General features: G+C 39.8%; 1 protein-coding gene and 1 long non-coding RNA gene across 8 annotated transcripts in view; one reads left to right on the forward strand and one right to left on the reverse strand.

Annotated features, from left to right (window-relative positions):
* LOC107313554 overlaps nt 1-24,068 on the reverse strand; it is a 114,936-nt gene that overhangs the window by 36,326 nt on the left and 54,542 nt on the right. Inside the window, exons 4-5 of one of the 3 annotated variants that reach the window (XR_001555059.2) lie at nt 20,631-20,684; nt 8,478-14,869 (exon numbers count right to left, since the gene is read on the reverse strand). This is a non-coding gene — a long non-coding RNA (uncharacterized LOC107313554). Of the gene's footprint in view, nt 1-8,477; nt 14,870-15,823; nt 15,967-20,630; nt 20,685-24,068 lie in introns of those variants that run through there. The other 2 variants (XR_001555057.2, XR_001555058.2) reach the window with 2 other exon arrangements.
* PDE5A (phosphodiesterase 5A) overlaps nt 6,170-24,068 on the forward strand; it is a 60,857-nt gene continuing 42,958 nt past the window's right edge. For 2 of the 5 annotated variants that reach the window (XM_015861889.2, XM_015861891.2), the window contains exons 1-3: nt 6,170-6,482; nt 21,424-22,006; nt 23,235-23,324. In XM_015861889.2, coding sequence (XP_015717375.1) covers nt 6,379-6,482; nt 21,424-22,006; nt 23,235-23,324 — 777 coding nt within the window. In that variant the 5' untranslated portion in view covers nt 6,170-6,378. Of the gene's footprint in view, nt 6,483-7,323; nt 7,463-7,506; nt 7,844-21,423; nt 22,007-23,234; nt 23,325-24,068 lie in introns of those variants that run through there. The other 3 variants (XM_015861893.2, XM_015861895.2, XM_015861894.2) reach the window with 3 other exon arrangements.

The raw sequence follows: 24,068 nt of genomic DNA on the forward strand, positions 1-24,068 counted from the left end.
ATCAGTGTACAATTAAAGGATGATAGTACAATTAACGCCAGTCAGCACAGTTAGATAGAAAATAGATTTTGTCAGAAAGAAACCCTTCCTGTTTTCCCATGCGATTATGTATGTTTGATAAAGTAAACATCTGCAGATTTCTGTAGGACTTTGGCTCACAGTTTTACAAAAAAAATCTGGGAAATGCAAAACAGAACAAAACAATGTATACCATCAGTGTGGTTCATGCTAAGTGAACCCAAACCACACTGAACGATCTAAATGAAAATAGAAAATTACTGCTGGAAAAAGTTGCAAATGACAAAAAGTTATAGAATGATAAATAATAGCAAGGGCAACTGAATATAGACCTAATAAGTTCACTTTGTAAGGTCTGGACTATATTTTAAGACACAGGAGACAAAGCTGTTAATCAGAGAGCAAATAGCTGAATTCTTATATCCAAGTAGGAAGATGGCATTTTGAAAAGACGGGACTCTGAAACGAAATAAATAGTAATACCAGATTCCAGTAATAGACACTCATTCTCAAAGCAAAGGGTAGGCAACAGGTAAAAGTTACTCTTATTGGGTGTGATAGGAGTTGCTGAAGCTATTAAACCTGTCTGTGATTTCAGAGAGATCACTGCTTTGAAAACGTGCCAAAAACAACATATCCAGAAAAGCAAGGACTCGTGTTGAAATAAGCTCTGCTAATAATGTGTGCCGACAGGGAGGACTTAGAAATTCTTTGTGAGAAGCTTAACAGAGAATTATCGTCTGTGAATGTATAAATGGCATAGTAGATGGCTTTCTAATCTACTGGAAGAAAACAACAAAGCAGTAGGATCCATACATGATACTGAAGACAGATAAATGCAATGCAAAATGATAGAAATTGATAGATTGGCAAGGAGAATTATCTGTACTTGGAGATGTGCTGTATTCAAGACCCTATATAAAAGCAGTAGACTTTCTAAAACCTTGCATTAATGCTGAATTGTGAGATTCTGTGACCTGTTATGAAGAAAACTTGAGGTCACCGTCATTGGAGGTGCTTCTTGCTTTCCTCAAGGTTATTCCCCCATGTTCCAGTTCTATCATGCTATGCTACACAAATATTCACAACAGAAAACATCAAGCTGTATAAACTGCTGTGCCAGGGTTGATCAGATCCTCAAAAGATTTTGATATGCATACCACTCTATTCTGCAGATACAGAATTTATCTGCTGTAAAACCTTGAGTGAATTAGCACTATGTTTAGAAAACATGAAAGAGAGAAATAGCATATAACTTCATACTGGTGGGAAAAATGCCTTTAGTTATGCACTTGGCTAATTCTTTATAATTGTCAATGGAGAATATAGAGAGATCGAATCTGCAAACAAAATTAAATTCTGGATCCACTGACATAGGTTAAGAGCATTCCACTGCTCCAGGGGAGTTAGGGTTCTCCTTCCTTGTACACTGAGAAGGGCGTAGAATCTAATCTGGCTTACACAATTTCCTACTTACCTAATACTTCCTGTTTAAACTCTGAATAAATGTATTAATTTAAATAAATAAATAAATAGAGAGGGATTATTAAAGCTTCAGTTTCGAACATGTTAGAAGCCCAGAAGAGTCTGCTTAATGTAAATGGAAACTGACTATGTGAATGCACATTTGCACATCATTGTAGCCTCCCCACTTGAACCAGTCAATACACTGACCTTGCTTTTATTCCATGGTGTAACCATTCCATAGCCTCTCTACTTTCATCATGTCTGTGTCTGTATATTCAATGAAGGTGTGGTTTAGGCATTTTAAGGATCAGAAACTGGTTAAATAAACCAGAAATAATGGTGAGAATCCCTGTTACAATTTTGCCATCCCAGTCATTGACTAGACCCATGTCCTTCAGCAAATTTGCAGTTCTTTTGGCAAGGTCAAGAATACACTGGAGAGCAGATATAGGATTCAAAATAATGTTGATTAATTGGAGAAATGGATTGTTATCAGAAGAAGAAATGTAAAAGTTTGAAGAGAAGGAAGTATTCTTAGGCATGAGGAAGCAGGTGCACAGGGAACACCTGCCTACATGGCAACTCTTTAGGAAAAGGGAATACAGGATACAGTGGGTCACCATAAGTCAAGATCAGGCTTCTGCCAAGAACGCATACACAGGGGGGACTGTATGAGCCTGCAGGGTACACATATCCCTTCCATTTCATTTGGTACTGATAAGTGTTCAACTAGATTACTTGATCCTTTCTCAGTGAGACACCACGAGAATGGCAGTACCCACAGTGAGAAAGAATGATCAGAGGGCTATGAAACATGACATTCAAAGAAGAACTGAAATAACTAGCACTACTTAAACCAGAGAAGGCCAAGAAAGAGAAACTCAGCAAGACTTCAAACGGTCTCTTTATCCTGAGACTCTAAATGCTAATATGTTAAAATTCAAATTCTGAAGAATGTTTTTCAGGACATAAACTCAGACAGTATTTTCCAGACAAATGCCTGTGTACTACAAACTATTTAGAGAAGCTGCTGTTTTTGTGGGGTGAACAATAATTTTGCATGGTATTTTGATTGACGCAAATGCTCAATGACATTCAAATCAAAATAGGAGGAAGCTACTATTTTACATGGCTTCCTGTAGGACATATGTAACATTATCCCAGAGGAGAAGGCAGGTTATGCAATGAGTGAGCAGCTCTGCAGAACTGTGTTTATTTGGGAAGCAATCCAATTATTATTTGGGAATAACAAAGAGAATAAACTGATAAGAAATTCTAATGATTTAGTATTTTCATCACTGAATTGACAATTTGATCTTGGATGCATCAGATTTTGGTTGCTATTTCATCCACATCCGAAATAGTGGCAGAGAAATGGAAACTTGCTTTGCTAATACTAAGATTCTTCCACTGTGTACATATTTGCATGTGCATAAAAGTGCTGGCTAACAAGGAAACAGAATATTTTCCTCTCCCTTATCATATTCTAGCCTCACTGGCAATACAACCCAGTCCTAAATTTGTTTTAGGAGCCAAAATGGACCAACCGTTGTCCAGATTTAAGGGATGGAAGAAAGTCAAAAAGACATTCCCACTTCTTAGCAATGCTAATGCTGCTTGAATTCATCTAATGAGTAAGTGAGACAAATAAGTCAACTGCGGTGACATTTGAAACCTTATTTTCTTCCCTTTTAAGTGGGAACGTTATAGAAATAAATGAGCTTTAAATAAATAAAGGGTTCTTTTAAATAAATAAAGGGTTCTTTGAGCATAAATATCACATAAATACTAATCTGATTACATATTTGTTCTATAGTCATATTCTTACATCTGACCATGAGTTAGTAGCATCTCTGATTCATGTGCCTTGCAAATGACAGAAAAACCACCCAAACAACAACAACAACAAAAGCCCACAAAATACTCATAATGCATAACATGAAATACTTTCTCATCTTCTTATGTTAAAGTATTTGCAAAATGTACAAAAACTAAAAAGCTTTTCTTTAAACCACTCCCAACATAGAATGGGCCTCTGCAGGAAAAGAATTCTGGTTTCTGTATGAAACTCTCAAGCACCCTGCTTTGCTACAAGTAGCTTTTAAACATGAACTGACCATACTCACTCATGGGTCATTACTACAGATCCTTTTCAACTTTACAGCTACAACAGTTCTGTCGTCCAAATTCTGCAAGCAGACTGGAAGGCTGGGTGTGAGTTAAGATGCATGGAGCTTTTTTCACAGGACTTTGGAAGCCAAAACTATGAAAAATGTTTCCACCTTTAACATTCGTTGCTCTGTTATGCTTGGCCTCCACCCCCTCCTGTCACCTTAAAAATGAAAACAGCATGTTCATTATTATTCATGGAAATCCATCAGATACGGAGAAAGTTATCAATTTTTTCCCCCAACGTCTCCATTTTTATGATTTATTTTGGGAGAGACTACACAATTCTTTGCTTGGGTAGCAGTGTTTGAACTGATATTTTACCACTGAATTCATAGGAGGACGATCACCTGTACTGACTTCACTGATTCATATCTGTAGGATGGCTAATTGAGTGGCTGTCAGCCTGGTGCAAAGTGCACTGAGGCCCTGCCCAACTTCCTCTCCTCTGGTACAAAGTCAAATGCACATTCCCTCATCCTGGGCAGCTGTCCGCAGTCCAAGAAGCTTCACCCAGAGTCCCAGTACCTTGTGGCATGAGCAGGGATGCTGCACTCTCACTTTTCAGCAAGCCTGGACTTTTGCTGGGACTAGGTGACCTTTATGGTCCCTTCCAACCCAACCCATTCTATGATTATCATTATTGAGCCTAGACTTTAACACTACTGTTTACAGAGCTCAGTACAATGCTTATTTATTCTTGTCTGGTATTTACTGAGTCTTACAGTACAAATGCTTATTTCTGTTAATGCTACTCGTAATTACATGAAATGAGATGGTATGTATTGCAGCTGACATAATTTTGTTGACCATTATCTTATTATTCTCCAATGAGACAGAGAGCAAATCCTATTGTATTTTAAATGCCAGAAATGAAATTATATATTTGCATTCATCCCTATGTGAAAAATCTCTTTCTCTCTCCTTACAGAAGAGAGATTTCTTTCTGTTTGGTCAGCTCTGGATTTCCCCTCTAGATCAACTGTGATAATTCTGCAGTAGCTTTTAGGGATGGGATGTGCAGGACTGTGCCCAGTATCCTATATGAGTCCATTCCGAGAAATGATCTGATAATTATCACCACGACCAGTGTAGCCTCAAAGCCCTGGTCTGAATGAAACAGTTAAAGTAGAAATCTATGAGTTGCATGACAAGTTTATTTTTTTCCTAACAGATCACGCTTTTCAAATTCTGACACTAAACACCACGCTCCTTTATTGCCATGTTGTCTGCTTCTGTGGTTTACTGCATTCTGAGTTTCCCTGTTGAAAGACTCCTCTTTGCCTTGAATAGTGGCTTCAGTTTTGCAGCGCACCTTAAGCAGTTTATACATTATCTTCACATTTTGCTCCATGTGTGCTTCTGAGATTTGTTTTTTAAGTTGAATTATAAGGAGTTATGTTGATGTAAACCTTTCCTTTCCATGTTGCCTCATATTACACAAGTAGTTACAGCCAGAAGACAGATGTTACACAAAGACAAAGGAAAAAATTCCCCCCGAGCTCACAGACAGGCTCTCAGCCGCTTTGCTGTGAAGTTCCTGCTGCAGCCTCTGCTCACACTGCAGAATCCCATTTCTTCAGCCAGGAGCTGGAGGCAAGGCTCTAGAACCACTGCAGAGCATTGCAGAGGTGTGAGGGGCTGCGTACTCCGTCTGAAGTGCATCACCCCGTGTACACCGAGAGGCTTTAAGAGGGTCAGACATACTTACACTCTTTTTCAGTTTATTATATCAGACAATCACTTTAAAGACCCCAAAGATTCCTTTCCACAGTAAAATGCTGCTTTTCATTATTGATGTCTTGCCTTCAAAGACGCCCTATGTACATAGATGGCACAGGAAATAATATATGTGCATTCTGTTTTGTCTTTTGTGAATGCAGTTGGTAAATTAGTATGTGTGCACATGTATAGCACAGGGTGGAACTACAAGACATAAAAGCGATGCTTGGCACTAACCCAGGTTTCTAATGCCGCTTTCTAATAGTAGAGGGGGAAAAAAAAAGCAGCTGTGAGTCCGGAGCATCTTCAAAGCCAGGCTGTGTTCATTCAAGGTCTCAAACGAATTTCAAAGCCTCACTGCTTTTTGGATGAAGGATCGAAAAGCCGGGGCTTTCCTACTCGTATTCAAGCTGACACCCAGTCGTGAAACACTCGGAGAAGACTTCTACTTCCCCACCTTTTCAAGCGGGCTAAAGCAGGCCACATCTCGAAAGGAGAATAACTGAAGGGGGGTCCCTCTGCCAGACTCACAACTTACTTTTTCATCGCTTTGTGCTTTTCCCTGCCCCGCGCGGACCGCCCGGACCAGCCGTCCCGCAGCGCTCCCGGCGCACATCAACGCCTCCTTCGCCTTCCCCAGTGCCGGGCATCTCCAGCCCGAGCCCGGGGTCTGCTGCCGGTGCTCCGCGGCCGTCCCGAGGCGAGCCGGGCGGGGCGGGGGCGCGGCAGCCCCCCGGGGCGCTGCGGGAGGTGGAGCCGGCTGCCTGCCGCGGCCGGGGATGCGCTGAGGTGCGGCGGCGGGGCCGGGGCCGGGGCCGGACGCGGGCTTCCTGCCGCCCGAGCCGGGCGAGCACCTGGGAGCCGGCCCCGGCAGGCCGGGAGCCCCGGCGGCAGGGGAAGGAAGGGAGGAAGGGAGGGAGCCCCGCGCCCCGGGCCCCGCTGACGGGGGAAGCGACAGCGGCGGCGGCCGGGAGGGGAGGCAGAGCGGCCGCGGAGCGGAGCATGGAGCGCAGCTGCCACCCCTCGCTTGAGCAGGAAGCGGTGGAAGCGTGGCTGGACGATCACTGCGACTTCACCCGCTCCTACTTTGTCAGGAAAGCCACAAGGTAAGGCTGGGAGGCGGCCAGAGGGGCAGATCCTTCCCTGCCGGCAAAAGGTCGCTCTTCGGTTTCCCTTCGCCGCCTCCGAAGAAAATGAAAAAGCCGTTCCCCCACCCCCACCCTCGAAGGAGCCCAAGCTGAAGCCGGGCAGGAGCGGCTCCGTCTCGCTGCCACCGCCGTTCCCAGGCGGGCGCTGCCCGGCTCCGGCTCCTCCCGCTCTCCCGGCTGTCTGCGGCTGTGCGGGGCCGTGCGGGGCCGTGCGGAGTTCGGGTTCCCGTCCGGCACAAGGAGCTGTCCCAGTGCCGGGCTCTGCCCGCGGCCCCGCTTTAGTCGCGTGTTGCTCGAGCTGTTCCCAAACGGGCTCGCTCAACTTCTGAAGGGCTGCGGGCAATACACTGCTCCTTGCCCTGCGAACTGGACACAAATAAGCGAGAGCCTCACATAGCGTCTTCTCCGTCCGGGGCGGGGGGGAGGGTGTGCCATGACTTGGTCCTCTCAAAACAAAGTGCTCCTCGACCCGCGAGCTGCTCAGTTTTCTGACATCCGGACGGAGAGCGCAGGGCAAAGCGGCGCGGGAGCCGAGAGCCGCGGGCGGCTGGGCGAGCAGCTCCCCGTGCCGCGGGCGGCCACCCGGGGCTCCTGCGGGGAGATCCGCAGCTCCCGCAGCGCCCGGCACGGCCGGGCCGGGGCCGCCGGCGGAGCGGGGGGGGAGCGGCGCCGCACAGCCCGGCAGGGGGCAGCGCGGAGCGGAGCTGCGGCCCGGTGCGGGCAAAGCGGAGAGTTCCCCGCGGCTGAGCGCTCGCGGCGGTTGCTCTTCCCTTGCCCTGCCCTGCCCTCTTTATTTTTATTTGTATTTCTTTTCTAACGGGTTTTACTTTACTTATTTATTTAATTTTTTTTTGCGAAGAGCTAATGTAAAGACCCGGAGAGCTCGTCTAGGCTTTCCCCCAGTGGCTTGACATGCTGCCTTTTGGAGATAAGACGAGGTATTTGCATACCGTTGTCACACTTCAGCAGTGGGACTTCAAGTTGAAACTCAGTAAATTCAGCTATTTTTAGAAGTGGAGTCAGGTTTCCATTTTGAATATTTTCCGATAAACAAAGCGGTGGGGATGCAGAGCACAGGCGATCTGCGGCTCCCACGGTACATCCCAGTGGAGAGCTCGGGTCAGTAAGTCCTGCGGTCTGTGCCTCGGACACGCCATCTCCGCGGGCTCACTTCTCCTCTCGTCTCCTCTCCTGTTCCTGAGCCGCTTTGCACCATCTGCTCACCGCTGCCGATTTGCTTCTTTCCCAAGTCACTTAGCGGGGATGGATGCGTTCTGAGGGAGGCTTTGCTGCCGCTCCTCTCCGCATGGGATGGGGCGGTAAGAAGAGAAATCCCCATTAATAATTGACTCACAGCGAGCTAGAAAGCTTCAGGGGTCGCCTGCTTTCTAGCGACCATCTGTCACACAGTCCCCTTTCTTCTGCTGCTTCTTCCTTTAGCTCATTTGACAGGAAAGTAACAGAAATGCCTTTAAGAAGGTCTTGAAAGCGTTGATTTTTTAAAAGAGGCTGCACGTAGCTGTAACCGATGGATGTAGTTAACTTTGCTGCTCTGCTGAACACTAGTGCATGGTATGGAACCGAAGGGTAGCTTGTTTGCCCAGGAAATAGGAGGTTAGCAGCTTTCAGAAGTAGCATTTTATTAGTTCAGCCTGTCACACTTCCTTTGGAAACTGGAAGTAGCATTGAACAAATAAGAATGTTAATTAATAGTAACCGCCGTGTCAGATTTGTTTTCCCCACGGAGAGGTTTGGTTAGTCCTTTTGGGTTTTTTCAGTTGAAGCACAGCTTTGTGTTTGTGTGAGTCTGAAATAGGCAGCAGTTCACAAAATACAATTCAGGCATGTCTTCGTGACAGCGATGCCCCTGCTTTTACAGAAGGCTTTGCAGAAAAGCAGTTGACTTGGAGATCTTGCTTGGCACTAAATCCATAATGTTTTACTGTGGTGGAAACATTGTTTTAGTTTAGTTTCTCTGTTGCTTTGTGTGGAATGTTTTAGTTTGCTTTTTGTCTTTTACTTACTGTCTAAATAGCAAGCTATAAATATTTAACAAGGAATACCTCTTTCATAAAGCAGCTTGGATTTGATGAGACAAGTTAAGAGTTACCCGACTGTGTGGTGGTACAGATTTTATTCGCTGAACTGATATCCCGTAAACCTGAGCAGTCGGAAAGAATTGATTTCTTTTGACAACAAGGCTTGATGTTCTACATTGCTGTGATGTGTTAGAGCTTGAAAAGAAAAAAGCCACTAACATTTAATGTTACGCTTTGTGTTAGTTGAACCTTTGTACAACAGCAATACAGGAACAGACTGTGCTCTGAGTGCTTTGGTTACTTAGCAGTAAACTTATTCTGTCAAGGCAAAAAACCATTCCTTGAGCGTATTTTGACTGTTTTCTAATCTTAATTTACTTCTCTCTGTTTTGTTTTGCTTCATAATATGCAAATTCCTCACGGGTCCTGAAAGCAGCAGTGCTCGATGTTAGTTAACGTGGTCTCTCACAGAGCACAGGGGCGCGTTCTACTTCACACTGCTAGGCAGGATCGCTACTGGCAAAACTTTCTGTATCTCTTTTTCAAGTATTTGCACACAGATCACCAGCTTAACCATTTATGCCCTTTCTACTGATGATAATTGGCTTTGAATCAGAACCTAATTTTGTTTTATGCAAGGTATCAAATAATGTATATACCTATATGTACTATAATGAATTCATTTCTGCCGTGCTTTGTTAATTACTACCAAAATAAGTAGTTTGTAGAGCTAGGTGTACAGTCACTACTTATAAACTAAATACTGTCGGTGGGCTTACACTGCAGGTTTGATTTTTTACATATGGGAGTTGCATGAGCCAATATATTCATGGAACTGGAGATTACTACTCCATTTTGCATAGGTCAGTCTGATTTTTTTTGTCATTTAAATTACACGTTGTTCTAGAAGAACAGCACATGAAAACAAAGAATTTGATGCTATTCATTTTACTATTGTATTGATTTGTATTAACTGTTGTTTTTAATGTGGGTGTGACAATTGGGAGAGTGATAGGAGAAGGGATATGCGGGTCATCTGTTTAACAAATTTACACCAGCTTTTGCCCTCTCCCTTGAAATGTGTCCTGGAACATAAATTGTGTACAAAGGTTTTAGATCTTGTCTTTTGATCCTGCAGAGCCTTGTGGTAGACAGAGACTGAGGCAGGGCACATCACTGCCTTTCCCCAGTCTCCCGTGGCTGGGTGCTCTGGCAAATTCTGTCCTAAAGCTGTGACGATCAACTTCCACCTGTACAGCACAAGGCTGCATTCACACAAACCTGCAGTACAGACTAATAGCTTTACATTTATCCCTGCTTCCAGAATGCAAACAAAAACTGATCCCATGTGTGCGAAGCTACAGAATCACCTATTTATTACTTTATTTTGCACTGGGGAGATAAGTGACATACAGAGATTATATAAATAGCTATTATCCACCAAGTGTTACAGTATGATCAAAGTACAGATCAGCAAAGGGGAACTATGTCATCAGCACTCTCAGAGATGTTTAATCAGAGATGAATTTGGCTCACTTAGGGAATCAGTCTTCTGGCTGGTAAACCTGCTGTACAGAGAGTGTCTTACTGCGCACTTAGGGGTTCGAGACTTCCTAAATGCCTGAGTACTACCATGTTTAAGCAGTTTGTTTTATTCCTCCCTTTTTTGCTGTATTTTCCTTTCAAAGCTCTGGAACTGCATAGCACATTTTTGCTTCCTAGAAAGCAGAAAATTTTCAATTAAAACTACTTCTTTTAGACTATCTTGTATTTACCCATACTGTTGTTAAAGGCTCTTTGTAGCTCTCAGAAGCTATTAAGTATAATTAGATGCTATTGTCACAAAACTGCATGGCTTTTATGGCCGAATCCATTACCCTTTTCATCTTCCTAAAGATTTATCACGTTATGTTCCCTTAAAAAACGATCCATGCATCATCACGCTCAAACTTGATATGTATTCCATCTCTCTGTGGAATACTTCTGCATTTCTGACTTTTGCTTGTCCCTACTCTTACAGATACAAGAGCGATTCTCTTTCGGTTCTCTTAGCGATCACACACAGCGGACTTCCAAAACAACCAGTGTAAAAATTCTTCTCTTGGTTAGAGGCATTGTTCCAGACAGTTTTTGTCAGGTTTCCTAAATGTATGGTAAACCAAGTATGCCTTTCACTGGAAATAAGTTATTTTGTTATAAATACATCTTGGCTTATTAAGCAGGACTGCAAAATATTTACAAATGAATTAAGGTGGAGTTGTTTTTTTGAAAAATAAAGGCCCTAAACAGCATGGCACTTCCAGACGTGGTATTTACTGGGAACTTGTACGTTGCTGGAATTCAGAGATTGCACAGCTTGAATATATCAATTACTTTTATTACTTTCAAAATAAGTACAGTTTGGGGTTTTTTTGTCATCATGATAGTTGTTGGACGGTCAGTCTGTGGTATGCTGCATGGTGTGCTTCGGATGTTTGCCTTCTAATCTCTGTGTTTAGAGGGCATCTCAGACACGTATTTCTTTTTGAGCTGGATATCTGATGCTTAATCTCATAAGGATTATCTATCATTATGCTATTACTTTGGTAATGTGTTTCATTTCTTTTAACTGAAAAGAAAGGAATTTTTAGAGCAACTATATGGCAATTCCAATTATCAGAGATAGAGCTATATACAATTTTCTGTACTGAAACGTGTTTTGGCCTATAGCTTTTCTTAAGATTAGTGTTCTTTCATATGTCAGTAGTTTTTTCTAAGAACATACAAGTATGAGCCATACTTATGCCTATAGAGACCATGGAAAATAGGCGGCGGTTTTTAAACCTCTCTGACTGAAGGACCCCTTAGAAGTTTCCCATGGAAGCACAGAATCCTACACAGATTGTTCAGATATGCTGAAAGTGGACTTGCTTTTCTAAGTTATTTTATCTGAAGCATTTACAAGAGGACTGCAGACCCACTGATTCTGCGGCCCATGGCTTGAAAGCCACAGGAAGCAGAGTTGTTAATACAGGGATCAGAATATTTTCTCCCACTTACTTTTTTTAGATGCTTATAGAGCTTTTCTGAGAAAGATATGCAGAAAAAAAATTCATTTTTATGAAATCTTGGAAAGCTTTCTTGTAAGTTTAATGATCTCCATAGTTGTCTTGATTATAAATAGTCTTCAAATCCTTTTGCCTTTCTTGATAACTGCATGTATTAAGATCATCCCAAAATATTTTAACTTCCTGACTCAAAAAGCATTCAGGAAGGTTAGGAATGTTATCCACATTAACGAAGTTGTAAATGTGATTAAGTAATTCTGGCATTTATTCTTGGAAGTAAAGTTAGGTCTGTGCCTGACTATTTTGGAAACCATGTCTAAAGCAGCAAATACTGTAGACTGAGGAAAACATCAGTTGAGAAACAGTTAGAAATCACTTACTAGCAATTTATATCTTTAATCCCTCAAAAGCTGTAATTTCAACTCCCACAAGGAATTTTTGGCCTGAAGATAAACTAATCAGCAGATAGTATGGAGCATCTGCAAAGAGAATATGCTGTTAATACTTATTGTTTGCCCAAGGTGGTAAATGCACAGGCAATCACAGTACGTTAATTAAAATACAATCGGTAAACCTTAGAGGCCAGGTAGAAAACAAAATGTGGTTTAGCTACTTTTAGTTAACATCTTTCTGCCTTCTTTTGTTTCAGTGTAACTTATGGTACTTGTGATAACACGAGTAGGCGTTTGTTTGAAACTCATTTCCACTCTTACTGCTGTTAATAGGAAGAATTTAGAAAACAGGCTTTAAATTTATGGCAACTGGGAAGAAACACTGAGTTGGGGATATCCATAGGGAATAGAAATCATGCTAGCTAACAAACAAGTATAAAAATTATGACACACCACCTATGATGTCATCAGATCAAAGCACAATTAAATATTGAAGATTATGTTTATGCTTATTTAAATGCTAGATTAAAGATGAATTGTGTGGGAATATGTGATCCAGATTCAAAATAAAAAAGCCAGTTTAGACAGCACATTCTAGAGTGGAATTAATTTGCTACAACTTATTTTCATTTTCAGTAGAAGAGAGGAAGCATTTTGCTTTTGTCATGATTAAATGAATAAATATAATTAATAAAATTACAGAATACAAGTCTTTCACTGGAAAAGTAACATAGATAAATTTATATGCACTGTTTCTTGACTTATAGGACTTAAAAAAAAAGAGAGACATTAAATACAAAAGGAACTATTTACAAAGTGCCAGAAAAGAAACCCTGCTCAAATGGCCCTTGTGAATCACTCAGTAGTTGTAATTTCACATTAGGTCTGGCACTGAAAATATAGCCACAAAATATATTTGCTTAGTGAAATATATATATTTTCCCATTTATTTATGCATTATGGTGAACTCGCCCCAGAACAGAGGGCCAGCCCAAAGCCTGTGTTCCACTTAAGTCTTACTTAACCCCTATTTTGGGACTTTAAGTGGAAGTGAAGTGTTGGAGACTTATGGAAAGTCGTTGGGCAGGTGAGAACTTAACTTTCCATCCTTGGTATTGTGCTATTGCTTTCCAGAACTGAATAAGTGGTTCCATAGTTATTTTTTAAGATTTTTGAGCCTGGAATGAGAAGTAAACATTTGGAGGGGAAATTAAGGGTCACATTTTAGCATTTGACCTCCTGCCTCTGAGGTCTTTATACTCTGCCTTTATGCTGTGATTAAGAAGTCCCCATATAAGACAGCTATTCTTGTGAAACACTAAGCTTGCATCCATTTAAGAAATACTTGAAAATATATAAGAACTGACTGTTAATGAGTTTCCCATTTCTAATACTTAGCTTGAAGTAATAAATCAGCTTCTGTCTCCTACTTTAAAAATAATAGGAGCATTAGACAAGATTTATGTTATTTCATTTTTCCAGAAAGTGCTTAGTTCACTTTCATGAGTGTGGTTTGAGTCATGAATCAGAGTTCTTCATTTAGATCTCTATTCAAACAGAAATCAGTTGGACCACTTACACGTTTAACATTAAATGTTAGTCTACATATTTGAACAAGTTGTGCCGAAAAAATTGACATCAGCTTCAAGTCATACTTTGTCTTCAAAAACTGTTTGCCTACTGCTGTTAGAAATGGCATCTTCAGTAACCAGAACTGGAAAGGGTTTGAGGAAAAGCAATTATTGTCCTTGTCAATTTACATTTTTAGTAAATGGGAAAACACTTTTTTTTCAGTCATTTCTAATGCTTACATCCAATGAGGCCTTGCACAGTTTATTTAAGTCTTTCCATAGCTAGAAAGGAGACAAAAACACATCAAACATGATGGTGAAACAGGACATACTGGAAAGAAAACGGGAAGGCGAGTTTAATACCCAAGTGACTTGTGGTAATTTTCAAACTTTTCTTTAATGTCAAATAGATTTCAAGTTGTTAACCCTTTAAATGCTTTCTTTATCTAAATTATGTCAAGACACAGGAAAGAAATTTGAAGACATCTAGTGGTTATTTTCAGGAAAGTAATTGAGAAAACAGTCAAGCTTGCCATGAAATACTGTTGACTTCAGCATTTGCAGGATTAGACCACAGGAATTCAGATACCTGAATGCTGGCATTCTATGACAGCTGTTCTGAAAGTAATGTGTCCTATTTTATGATGCTGGCGTGTGACGTCAGTGGCGGATGTAGGTGGCATGGCAGTAGAGGCTGAATCTTCCCATCAGTATTCTGTTACATTTTATTGCCCTGTGCCAGACGGCAGTGAAAAATCAATCTGACAAAATGGCATCTGATGTGGAAGTGCACATGCATCAAAGGTGTGGAACTGAATTGCTCTATGTGAAAAATATAGCACCCACTGATGTTCATCAGCGCTTGCTGAATGTTTAAAAGACATGCCACATTCCAGATGGCCATGCAGATTTTTAAAAACATAGTGTGCAGGCTCTTGTTCATCATGGGCAAAAATACACAGCTAATGGTGGAGACTGTGTTGAAAGGTAGTGCTTTGTAGCTGAGAATTTGCTCTAACAAGTAGTGATATTGTGTTCTTTGCAGTTGTAGTTTCCATGGGAATACATATGAAGCATTACTTTCAGAGTGACCTATGTATAGCATGCAAGTTTGAATGACGCTGGCCAATATCCAGGTAGCCCCCAAACAATGGAAATCAGAGGAAGAGCTGAACTCCCACCCCTTCCAAACTTCCCTTCTTCATGATGTCATATGGTATGGAATATTCCTTTGGCCAATTTGTGTCAGCTCTCCTGGTTCTGTCTCCTCCCAGCTCCTTGGGCCCCCTGTCATTGCTAGGACAGTAAGAGAAACAGAAAACTGAAATGGCCTCCACGCAGCACTGCTCAGCAACAACTAGAAACATCAGTGCATTATCAACACTGGTTTTCTTTTAGAACCAAAACATAGTATCATACCAGACACTGTGAAGAAAAACAGGTTATCAGTAGCTGCTGTTTTGAGTGAAATATTGGCAAAATATTCAACACACCTGAAAAACTGCATTATATATAAGAAAGATTTGCAAGCAACAGAGGAAATATATTTGTTATTTGTTGTTTCATTCAACTCCACTCAGCACTTACTCCTTTTATGGGACAGTAATTATTACACGTTTTTGTGCCAGATGGGTAGGATGCAGTATACCATCATAGTTGATTCTCAGTATTACTTTTGTGTTGTTTTTCCACTTTTTCTCAAAACATACTTAATGCTTGCTGAATGGTCACATTTGTATGGCCTTAAATATGTAGTATGGTTACATGTGTGCAAGGCACTTATCATTTGGCTGTTACTCTTTGAACATCTTTACCAGGTGCTTTTTTGTTGGTCATAGCGTTTTGGGAAATGCGCTGTGTATTCTGAAGACAATCACAGTGATGCAAAGAAGGGTACAAGAAATTACTTAATATTCCTAGTCTGTGAGTAATTAGATCAGCATGCTTTGACTGATAGGGCACAGAAAAGAAAGCAAGCTGGGGTTCCTTTCAGGTCTGTATTCTCTTCTGCATGACCGATCTGTCTCTATGTTTTCTCAACTTCTGATTTTCATTTTTTGTTTGTTTGTTTATTCATCTCAGAAACCTCTTCCTTTTGAGGATAGATCCACTTTCTGTACAGCTTAATACAGCAGGGCCAGAGAACCTGAGGTATTCTGAAGTTCTCAAGGGATAATGTAACGCAGATTATACACGTGTGGTTGGATACAAGTGATGATAGGGAGAAGAATCACATAAATCTCACAGTAGTCTTTTTCTTTCTTCAAATGTTTCATCTTCTGCTGTGTTTTCATTTGCTTTATAACTCTCTGAAAAATTTCTCAGAATTTATCGTCTGCTCAATGAGGTCACCTTCCAGATTCGGCAGTCGGTATTATCACGGTCCCTTGAAACTGTATTTTGTAAAGGAAAGACCAGGTTTGTCTGTTTTAAGTAACTAAAGAATTTTTCTTCATAGTAAACTATTCCTGCTTATGAATTCTAGGATAAACCATAGCTTTCTCAAGTGGAAGCTCAAACTACAGTACAGGACTGTAGTGCATAAAAGGATGTATGCTGTACATGGGAAAGAGTGCAGATATCCTAAACTCCCCAGTCTGTAGTGATTGAAAAGCTTTGCTGTGAAGGAAACTCTGCATGATTTTAACTAGTTGTGTAGATCACTAAAATTCAGTATGTCCTTCTGATTAATGTGCTGTAACTTCTAAGCTTAATTTCACCACGACCCTTACTATCAGCTCTTAACAATGCCAATGTTAACTGAAGGCTTCTCATGTGAATAGAATAGTCAAGCGTGTTTGTTTCTTCACGTTGTCCTTTCAAAATAACATCTTGGTAATAAATAACATTGGTTACTAATTTCCAGTTCAGTCATCTCACTTGTGGCTCAGTATGTGTCTAGTATTGGATCTGTTGTGCTGACTCTTTGCTGAGAAAATAGTTATTAGTAGTAATACTTTTGTCATGCATTGTTAAATAGGATAGATTGTCAACACTTCTCAGGACTTCATCTCTTAGACTCCACATGCAACTAGAATACATTGGTTAATGTGAGATGCTGTTCTTCTTCCTGCATCTGTATGTAAAAGGAGCTAAATAGTTTCCTTGTTAACAGTGTTCAGTAAAAGGTCAGCTGTTCTTATTCCAGCTGAATTTGAACAGCTTTCCTGTTGCCTAAACTAAAATACTTAAATGGTTTGAAGTTCAAAACCACGCTTTAAAAACTATAGGTAAAGATTTTGTTGTTGTTACTGTTAACCTACAGAGCTCTTTGAGAACTGCACACTGTGTTGGCTGTCTATTGGACCATCATCTAAGAGGCATTAAGGGGTAAAGGAATATGTTACTCATAATTATGAAGCTCCAAATACAGTTCTGTTCAATGTCAAAGCACTTCATAAGTACTGCAGATGGCTAACAAGTAGCCAGACCTTATTAAAGAAATGCAATTACTTTCACTGGAAAGGTTTTACAGTTATGTTCCACATCCTTCAATAACCTCCAGAAGACAGAGAAACATTAGAGTGCTTATTTTACGGAGCAAAAAGCCAAAGAAGTAAAAACTAAATTATTTCATGTCCACAGTTTGAGAATAGGTATTAGAATTCAGAATGTACTGGTTTTACTTTTTATTCTTACTACATTATTCAAGCCAGAAGACATCGTTACACAACACTCAAAAATAAATGAAAGGGCAAGTTTCAAGACAGACTGAAATTCTGCTTTAGTTTTTACTTTTCCATACAGGGTACCTGAATCGTTCTCTGCCTCGTGCCTTATATCAACACACGCACCTATGTAAATTCAATGTAAATCAGAGCTAACCAAAATAATAGCATTTCATATTCCTATATATAAGTAAGTAGATAACCAGATTCCTCTAAAAAAAAATGCTGTCACTGAGAACAACAGTACAGATTCACACCAATCCATTAATAAAACACACATAGACAAAGCATACAGCTTCCTCTATCTAATCACTGGCTAGTTTAAGAAAGCTCTCTCCATCTCAGACTGAGTTATTACAGTCACATATAAATCTTATTTTACACCAGCAGCAGTCCTCAGTGTTCAAAACTCAAGTCAGCCCATATGAACATGAAATTGGCTCAACTCACAAGACTTCTTGTCAAACTATTGATTATTATCTACTTATCTTCCTGTGTTTGAAGTTTTAAATGTACTCAGCTCATATTTTCAGGTTCTTACCTGAAACCTTAGTGCTAGATGCTTTCTTTTGTTTAGAAAAAGCTAAGATTTTGAAGTAATTGCTTCTTTTGAGGAGATTCATATAAAAACAAACAAGTTAAAAAAAAACAAAACCTCAGAAAGCAAACCAACCTTGAAATATAATATAGTATGTATGATACAAAGTTATTAGCACTTATATTAGAAGTTGTACTGGGTTTACTTACACATTTTTTCCACTTTTCCATTGACATTTTTATTTTTCTTAAGGATATTTTTAGTCATTTCCAGCACTAATTTTTATTCTGCTTTTTCATTCAATTTGAAAATGAAGATTTCAAATGTTATAAAATGAATGAATGCTATAAATTATTTTGATTCTCAATTGAAACAACTTTTGCAAATGTGGTATTACCTTATGTATATTATGTATTTCAGCAATATATGTTCACAACTCCCATATTTAGTATTTATGCTGCGTAAGTACCATAGAGTAAACTTGTTAAAATCAAAATCTTATTAATACATCAAATGTTCCTTATGTTTCTTCATTGAAAGAAATGTTTGAATGAGGTGATTTTACAAAAAGTATATATTACTGCTGTAACTAAAACAGATCATCAGTAGTTTTTATTAATATAATTTAAAAAAAACAACAGAGTTTATGTCCTTGAATAATAAGTAACTAAGCAATGAACTAAAACTCACTCAGTATAACAACGGAATTTCATTGTATTTATTGGCATAACATTTCCAATAATTGGATTAGCTTTAGATTGCTGGGAAAGTTATAATAGCTGTTGATTGAGCTGTATTACTGCTATAGCAAGCACTTTTTCAGGAGCTTTATGGAAAATGGAAAAACAAGGAATGAAATCCTAGCTCTGTGGAACTCAGAGGCAAATCTCTCACTGCCTTAATGCTGTCCAATATTTCATTTAGTGGCTTTGGACAAAGACCCTTACAACTAAAGAGTTGGGAGCTGGACTAGATGACCTTTTATGGTACCTTCCAACTCAAACAGTTCTATAATTCTATGAAACTCAATGCTCTCATCGTCAGAAAATTCACAAATGTCTTACATGACTACAATGGACATTCAGCATTTAAGATATGGATGTCATCTACCTGGCCTTCTGCAAAGCCTTTGACATGGTCCCTCACCACATCCTCCTTTCTAAATTGGAGAGATATGGATTTGAAAGATGGACTGTTCGATGGATTAAGAACTGGTTGACTGGTCTCAGCCAAAGGGCTGTGATTAATGGTTCTATGTCTGGGTGGAGGCTGGTCATGAGCAGTGTCTCTCAGGGGTCAATCTTGGGATTGGTGCTCTTCAGCATCTTTATCAGTGACAAAGATGGCATTGAGTGCATGCTCAGCAAGTTTGCAGATGACACCAAGCTGAGTGGTGCAGTCAACACATAGGAGGGAAGGGAAGCCATTCAGAGGGACCTGGACAGGCTGGAGAAGTGAGCCCTTGTGAACCTAATGGGGTTCAACAAGGCCAAGTGCAAGGTGTTGCACTTGGGCCAGGGCAGTCCCAGATATTTATACAAACTGGGGGAAGATATCCTTGAGAGCAGCCCCGCAGAGAAGGACAAGGGAGTCCTGGTAGACAAGAAGCTGGACATGAGCCATCAGTGTGTGCTTGCAGCCCAGAAGGCCAACTGTGTTCTGGGCTGCATTAAAAAAGGGGTGGCCAGGAGGGAGATGGAGGTGATTTTCCCCCTCTGCTCTGCTCTTGTGAGGCACCATCTGCAGTACTGCATTGAGGAGGCCTGGGACCCCCAGTACAGGAAGGATGTGGAGCTCTTGAAGCGGGTCCATAGGAGGACCACTAAGAAGATCAGAGGGCTGGAGCACATCTCCTATGAGGAAAGGTTGAGGGAACTGGGCTTCTTTAGCTTGGAGAAGGCTCCGAGGAGATCTTATTGCGGCCTTCCAGTACTTGAAGGGAGAATATAATGGAATGACTGCTTATATGGGTTGATAGTGATAGGACAAGGAGGAATGGTTTTAAACTGAGACAGGGGAGGTTTCGGTTAGATATTAGGAGGAAGTTTTTCACTCAGAGGGTGGTGACACACTGGAACAGGTTGCCCAAGTAGGTTGTGGATGCCCCATCCCTGGAGGCATTCAAGGCCAGGCTGGATGTGGCTCTACACAGCCTGATCTGGTAGTTGGTGACCCTGCATATAACAGGGGGTTGAAACTTGATGATCACAGTAGTCCTTTTCAACCCAGGCCATTCTGTGATTCTATGATTCTATGAAGATCACTAGGGCTATGAATGATATTAACCATCTGAGTAAAGTTTTGCATAATCAGGACACCATACATAAATACAAAAAAATGTGTTTATTTGGTCTGGTATTAGTGTGAATAAGAGAAGAAATAGTTTTACAATGCTTTGTTAAATTAGATCTGCCTCAACTAAACAGTTTTGGAGGAGAAAGAAGAATTTCTAGGTAGTCCACACAGAGGTGGAATGTGTGCAGTAACATCATGACTTTCTTATGCCAGGTGCTCTTTTTATAGTCACACAATTACCCAACTCATTTTAGTTTTTCATAGCATGTTTGCCTGCAGCTGAGGCCTATGATTTGTACACAATTGTAAAATCTGAGAAATTCTTTCAAACCTACTCAATGAAAGACAGATAAGTTTTCTGTTTTGGATTGCTTACAGATAAATATAATATTGGTGTGTTTTAGATTTTAATCAATTACATTTCTCTGAATTATCAATTAGCAACTGACTTACGGTGTTGCATTCTACGACATAGTTTAATAAAAGAAAGGCCATGTGCTAAGCTCCGCATATTTAGCATATGCTGATGCCTGTAACCGATCACCGGCTGACTAACCTGATAAATTTCCATGGTTTCATTCAGCTTCACTCTTGAAATTCCTGTGGTCTGCTGAGCAAATAAAAAATATCCCAAATTTAAAACATGACCACCATGAAAGGTTTCCAAGAGATCAGACGTTTTAATAAGATATTTGCTGTTCATAGGATCAAACATTATATAATTCAGAAAAAAATACTTTTACCGAGAGCAGATCATGTGCTGTGAGGAAGCCTTGTAACAGAGAAAATGAAATAAAAAGCCCTGTATTAAAATGAATCAATAAATTTTGGACAAGAAAAATATTAGAGTGAATATTACACTGATAAGAAAAAGTATACTATGTTATTGATGATATGTGTGCTTACAGATAAATCAAGGTAGAAAAGTAGAATTAAAACCGGCAGTTTTGTCTTTATTCACCTATACATTTTATAAATCAATTCATAGATTTTTCAGTTTCATTTTTAAAATAATTGAAATTATAAATTTCAAGAACAAAATTAGTGTAATGTTTTGATCTTCTGTATTCTGAGAGACACATAATAGGCAGTCTTCCTCTGCCTATTCAGTTATTTCCTTAAGGAGAAAGAGTTTTCTTTTTATGGGGGATAGAACAGTACCACTTAACATAGGCTAAGTGCTGCCTAAAATAGGAGAATATCGGTAGAGAGGATCTCTAAAGGTGCATTCGTGTTCACAGTATGAAAATGTTTAAACTTATCCTCTTTGCGGTGTCTTCTTCAAAATGTATTAGTTCCAGAAGATTTTTAACTTACATTATTTACTGTATTTTATTTTTGTTATACAGAGAAATGGTTAATGCATGGTTTGCTGAGAGAATTCATACCATCCCTGTCTGCAAGGAGGGGACCAAGTCTCAGAGTGAATCCTGTGCTTGTCACCAGCCTGCCTGCCCTGAGACCACCAACTCTGGAACACCAGCAAGGAAAATCTCTGCTTCAGAGTTTGACAGACCCTTAAGGCCAATTTTTGTCAAGGACTCAGTAGGAGCAGTAAGCTTCCTCTCTGGCTCTGAAAAGAAGGAACAGATGCCTCTGCAATCTCCAAGGACTGGGACCAGTGCAGGGGATCGGTGCTCAAGGCTTTTAGAACTTGTGAAAGACATTTCTAGTCATTTGGATGTCACAGCACTTTGCCATAAAATTTTCCTACATATCCATGAGCTTATAGCTGCTGATCGCTATTCCCTGTTCTTGGTCTGTGAGGATAGCTCTAACGAGAAGTTTCTTGTAAGCAGGCTGTTTGATGTGGCTGAAGGTTCTACCCTAGAAGAAGCTTCAAATAACTGCATTCGCCTAGAGTGGAATAAGGGCATAGTGGGCCACGTAGCTGCTATAGGCCAGCCTCTGAACATCAAGAATGCATATGAGGTAAACCAAGAAAATCTGTCATCAACTATTGCTGAAACTAGAAAAAGCCATATTATCAGCTGATGTAATATTGTCATTTTAGTGTATGTATTTGGAGCTATACTGACATACACCAGTGAAGATGGAAAGCAGACAGTAAATTTCCAATTATAGTACATATATTACGCATATACACAGATGCAGAAACTTGGAGCTGTGACTAATGCAACTGGAATGATAACTTCAAAATAAATTATTTAACTTTTTTATTAGCAGTCAGATTTTCGGCCTTAACCATTTATGTGCACATTACTGTTTGCACTTCTAGCTTTGAACAAGTAAATGTTTAGGTTTCTGCAGCAAAATGAATGAAATTATGAGTGTAATTGTCTGAAAAAGCATAGTCTTACAACAGAAAACAGTTTTAAGGATTTGATTTTATCAAAGGCATAAGGAGTAGGAGTGGAACGAAAAAGACCAGGATGAGGGCCTGAACCGTATAGCAGTCTTCCAAATAAAATAAGACTCTATAATTTGCCTAACTTAATACAAGGCTAGATGAAAACAAGGAAGGGAATCCAGCAGTGGGAGAAGACTACTCTTACACTTCATCCTAACATCACTTACTTCCAGAATCTTTGGATGTATTTATTTTGTGCTTTGAATTTAGGGGTGATGGAATTTTTAAAAATTTATTGGTTGATACAAATCAAGTTTCTCCTTGAATTGGGTCATGGAGCTCAATTTGAAATGAATTACTAGAGGAAAGACAGGAGCCTTTAGAAATAGATAATGAGATTTTAGAAAATCACGGTTTCATAACAACATTGGGCTTAAAAAAACAACCAAGATGGAACAGAGTAAGGCAAAAAGACTGACCATCTTCACGAAACTTTGTTTTTCTGTGGCCACACGTCTTTCTGTATATTTCTGTAATTTCCTCTCAATGATAAAAGCTGTATTGGAGATAAATACATACATTAATTATAATTTAAAAGTTTTGTTTTGTTTTGTTTGTTTGTTTGTTTGTTTGTTTGTTTGTTTTCTCTGTCTGGCAATTGTATTTATCCACCAGCACTCAAGATCCACTTTTTTTTTTTTTCTTTGAAAATGCAGTTAATAACAACTTTGTAAAACTATTAGGTAGTAATGGAACCTTTGCTCTCATGTATAACAATTCAGATATCAGAGTATTACAACTTTTAAAAAAGGCAAATATTCAAATGATCATATTTTTCTCTTCTATCAGGATCCAAGATTCAATGCAGAAGTTGACCAGATCACAGGGTACAAGACTCAGAGTATTCTCTGCATGCCGATAAAGAATCATAGGGAAGAGGTAAGTTGTAGTATTGGGATTACTTTATGTAATGCATTTTCATGCTATGCCAGTACTTTAAACTTTTCTTAACTCTCAATCGTTATCTTACAGCAGAAAACCATCTCCTTTTAAAAAAGTCTTTGTGCTTATGATCGCCTGGACTTGGATTTTATCTTATCTAGCTCAGTAATATAAGACAAATGGAGTTTTCAAGAGGCAGAAGTGGAATAGATGTATTTAATTCTAGAGGTACCATTCATTGTTCTTGTAGGTTGTATCTGTCAGCATTCAGATTCTCTGCATGTTTATTGGTCTTTATCAGCACACTCTCAGATTGCTATTAAGAGTTAGTGTGCTCCAGCTTGGATTGTATCTAGATTATGTTCATCACAGGACACTAACTGTTTTTATTATTGTCTAAAACATTTTTTGCATTATGTTAACTCTGGTCATTAATAATAAATTTAGAAACACATTAAGTGCTTAAGACCTGGCATTGAAAACATGTGGTGTTTATATAATGCAGAGAAATCTCTGTTAAGTTATTGTCCTGGTTTTGGTGGGAATAGAGTTAATTTTCTTCTTAGTATCTGGTATGGGTCTATGTTTTGGACTTAAGATGACAGTAGTGTTGATAACACACTGATATGTTTGTTGTGGCAGAGCAGTGCTTACTCTAAGTCAAGGTCTTTTCTGCCTCTTGCACAGCCCTGCCAGAAAAGGTTTGGGGGCACAAGGAGCTGGGAGGGAACAGAACCAAGG

Source organism: Coturnix japonica, chromosome 4, assembly GCF_001577835.2.
Source record: "Coturnix japonica isolate 7356 chromosome 4, Coturnix japonica 2.1, whole genome shotgun sequence".
NCBI classification, from domain to species: domain Eukaryota; kingdom Metazoa; phylum Chordata; class Aves; order Galliformes; family Phasianidae; genus Coturnix; species Coturnix japonica.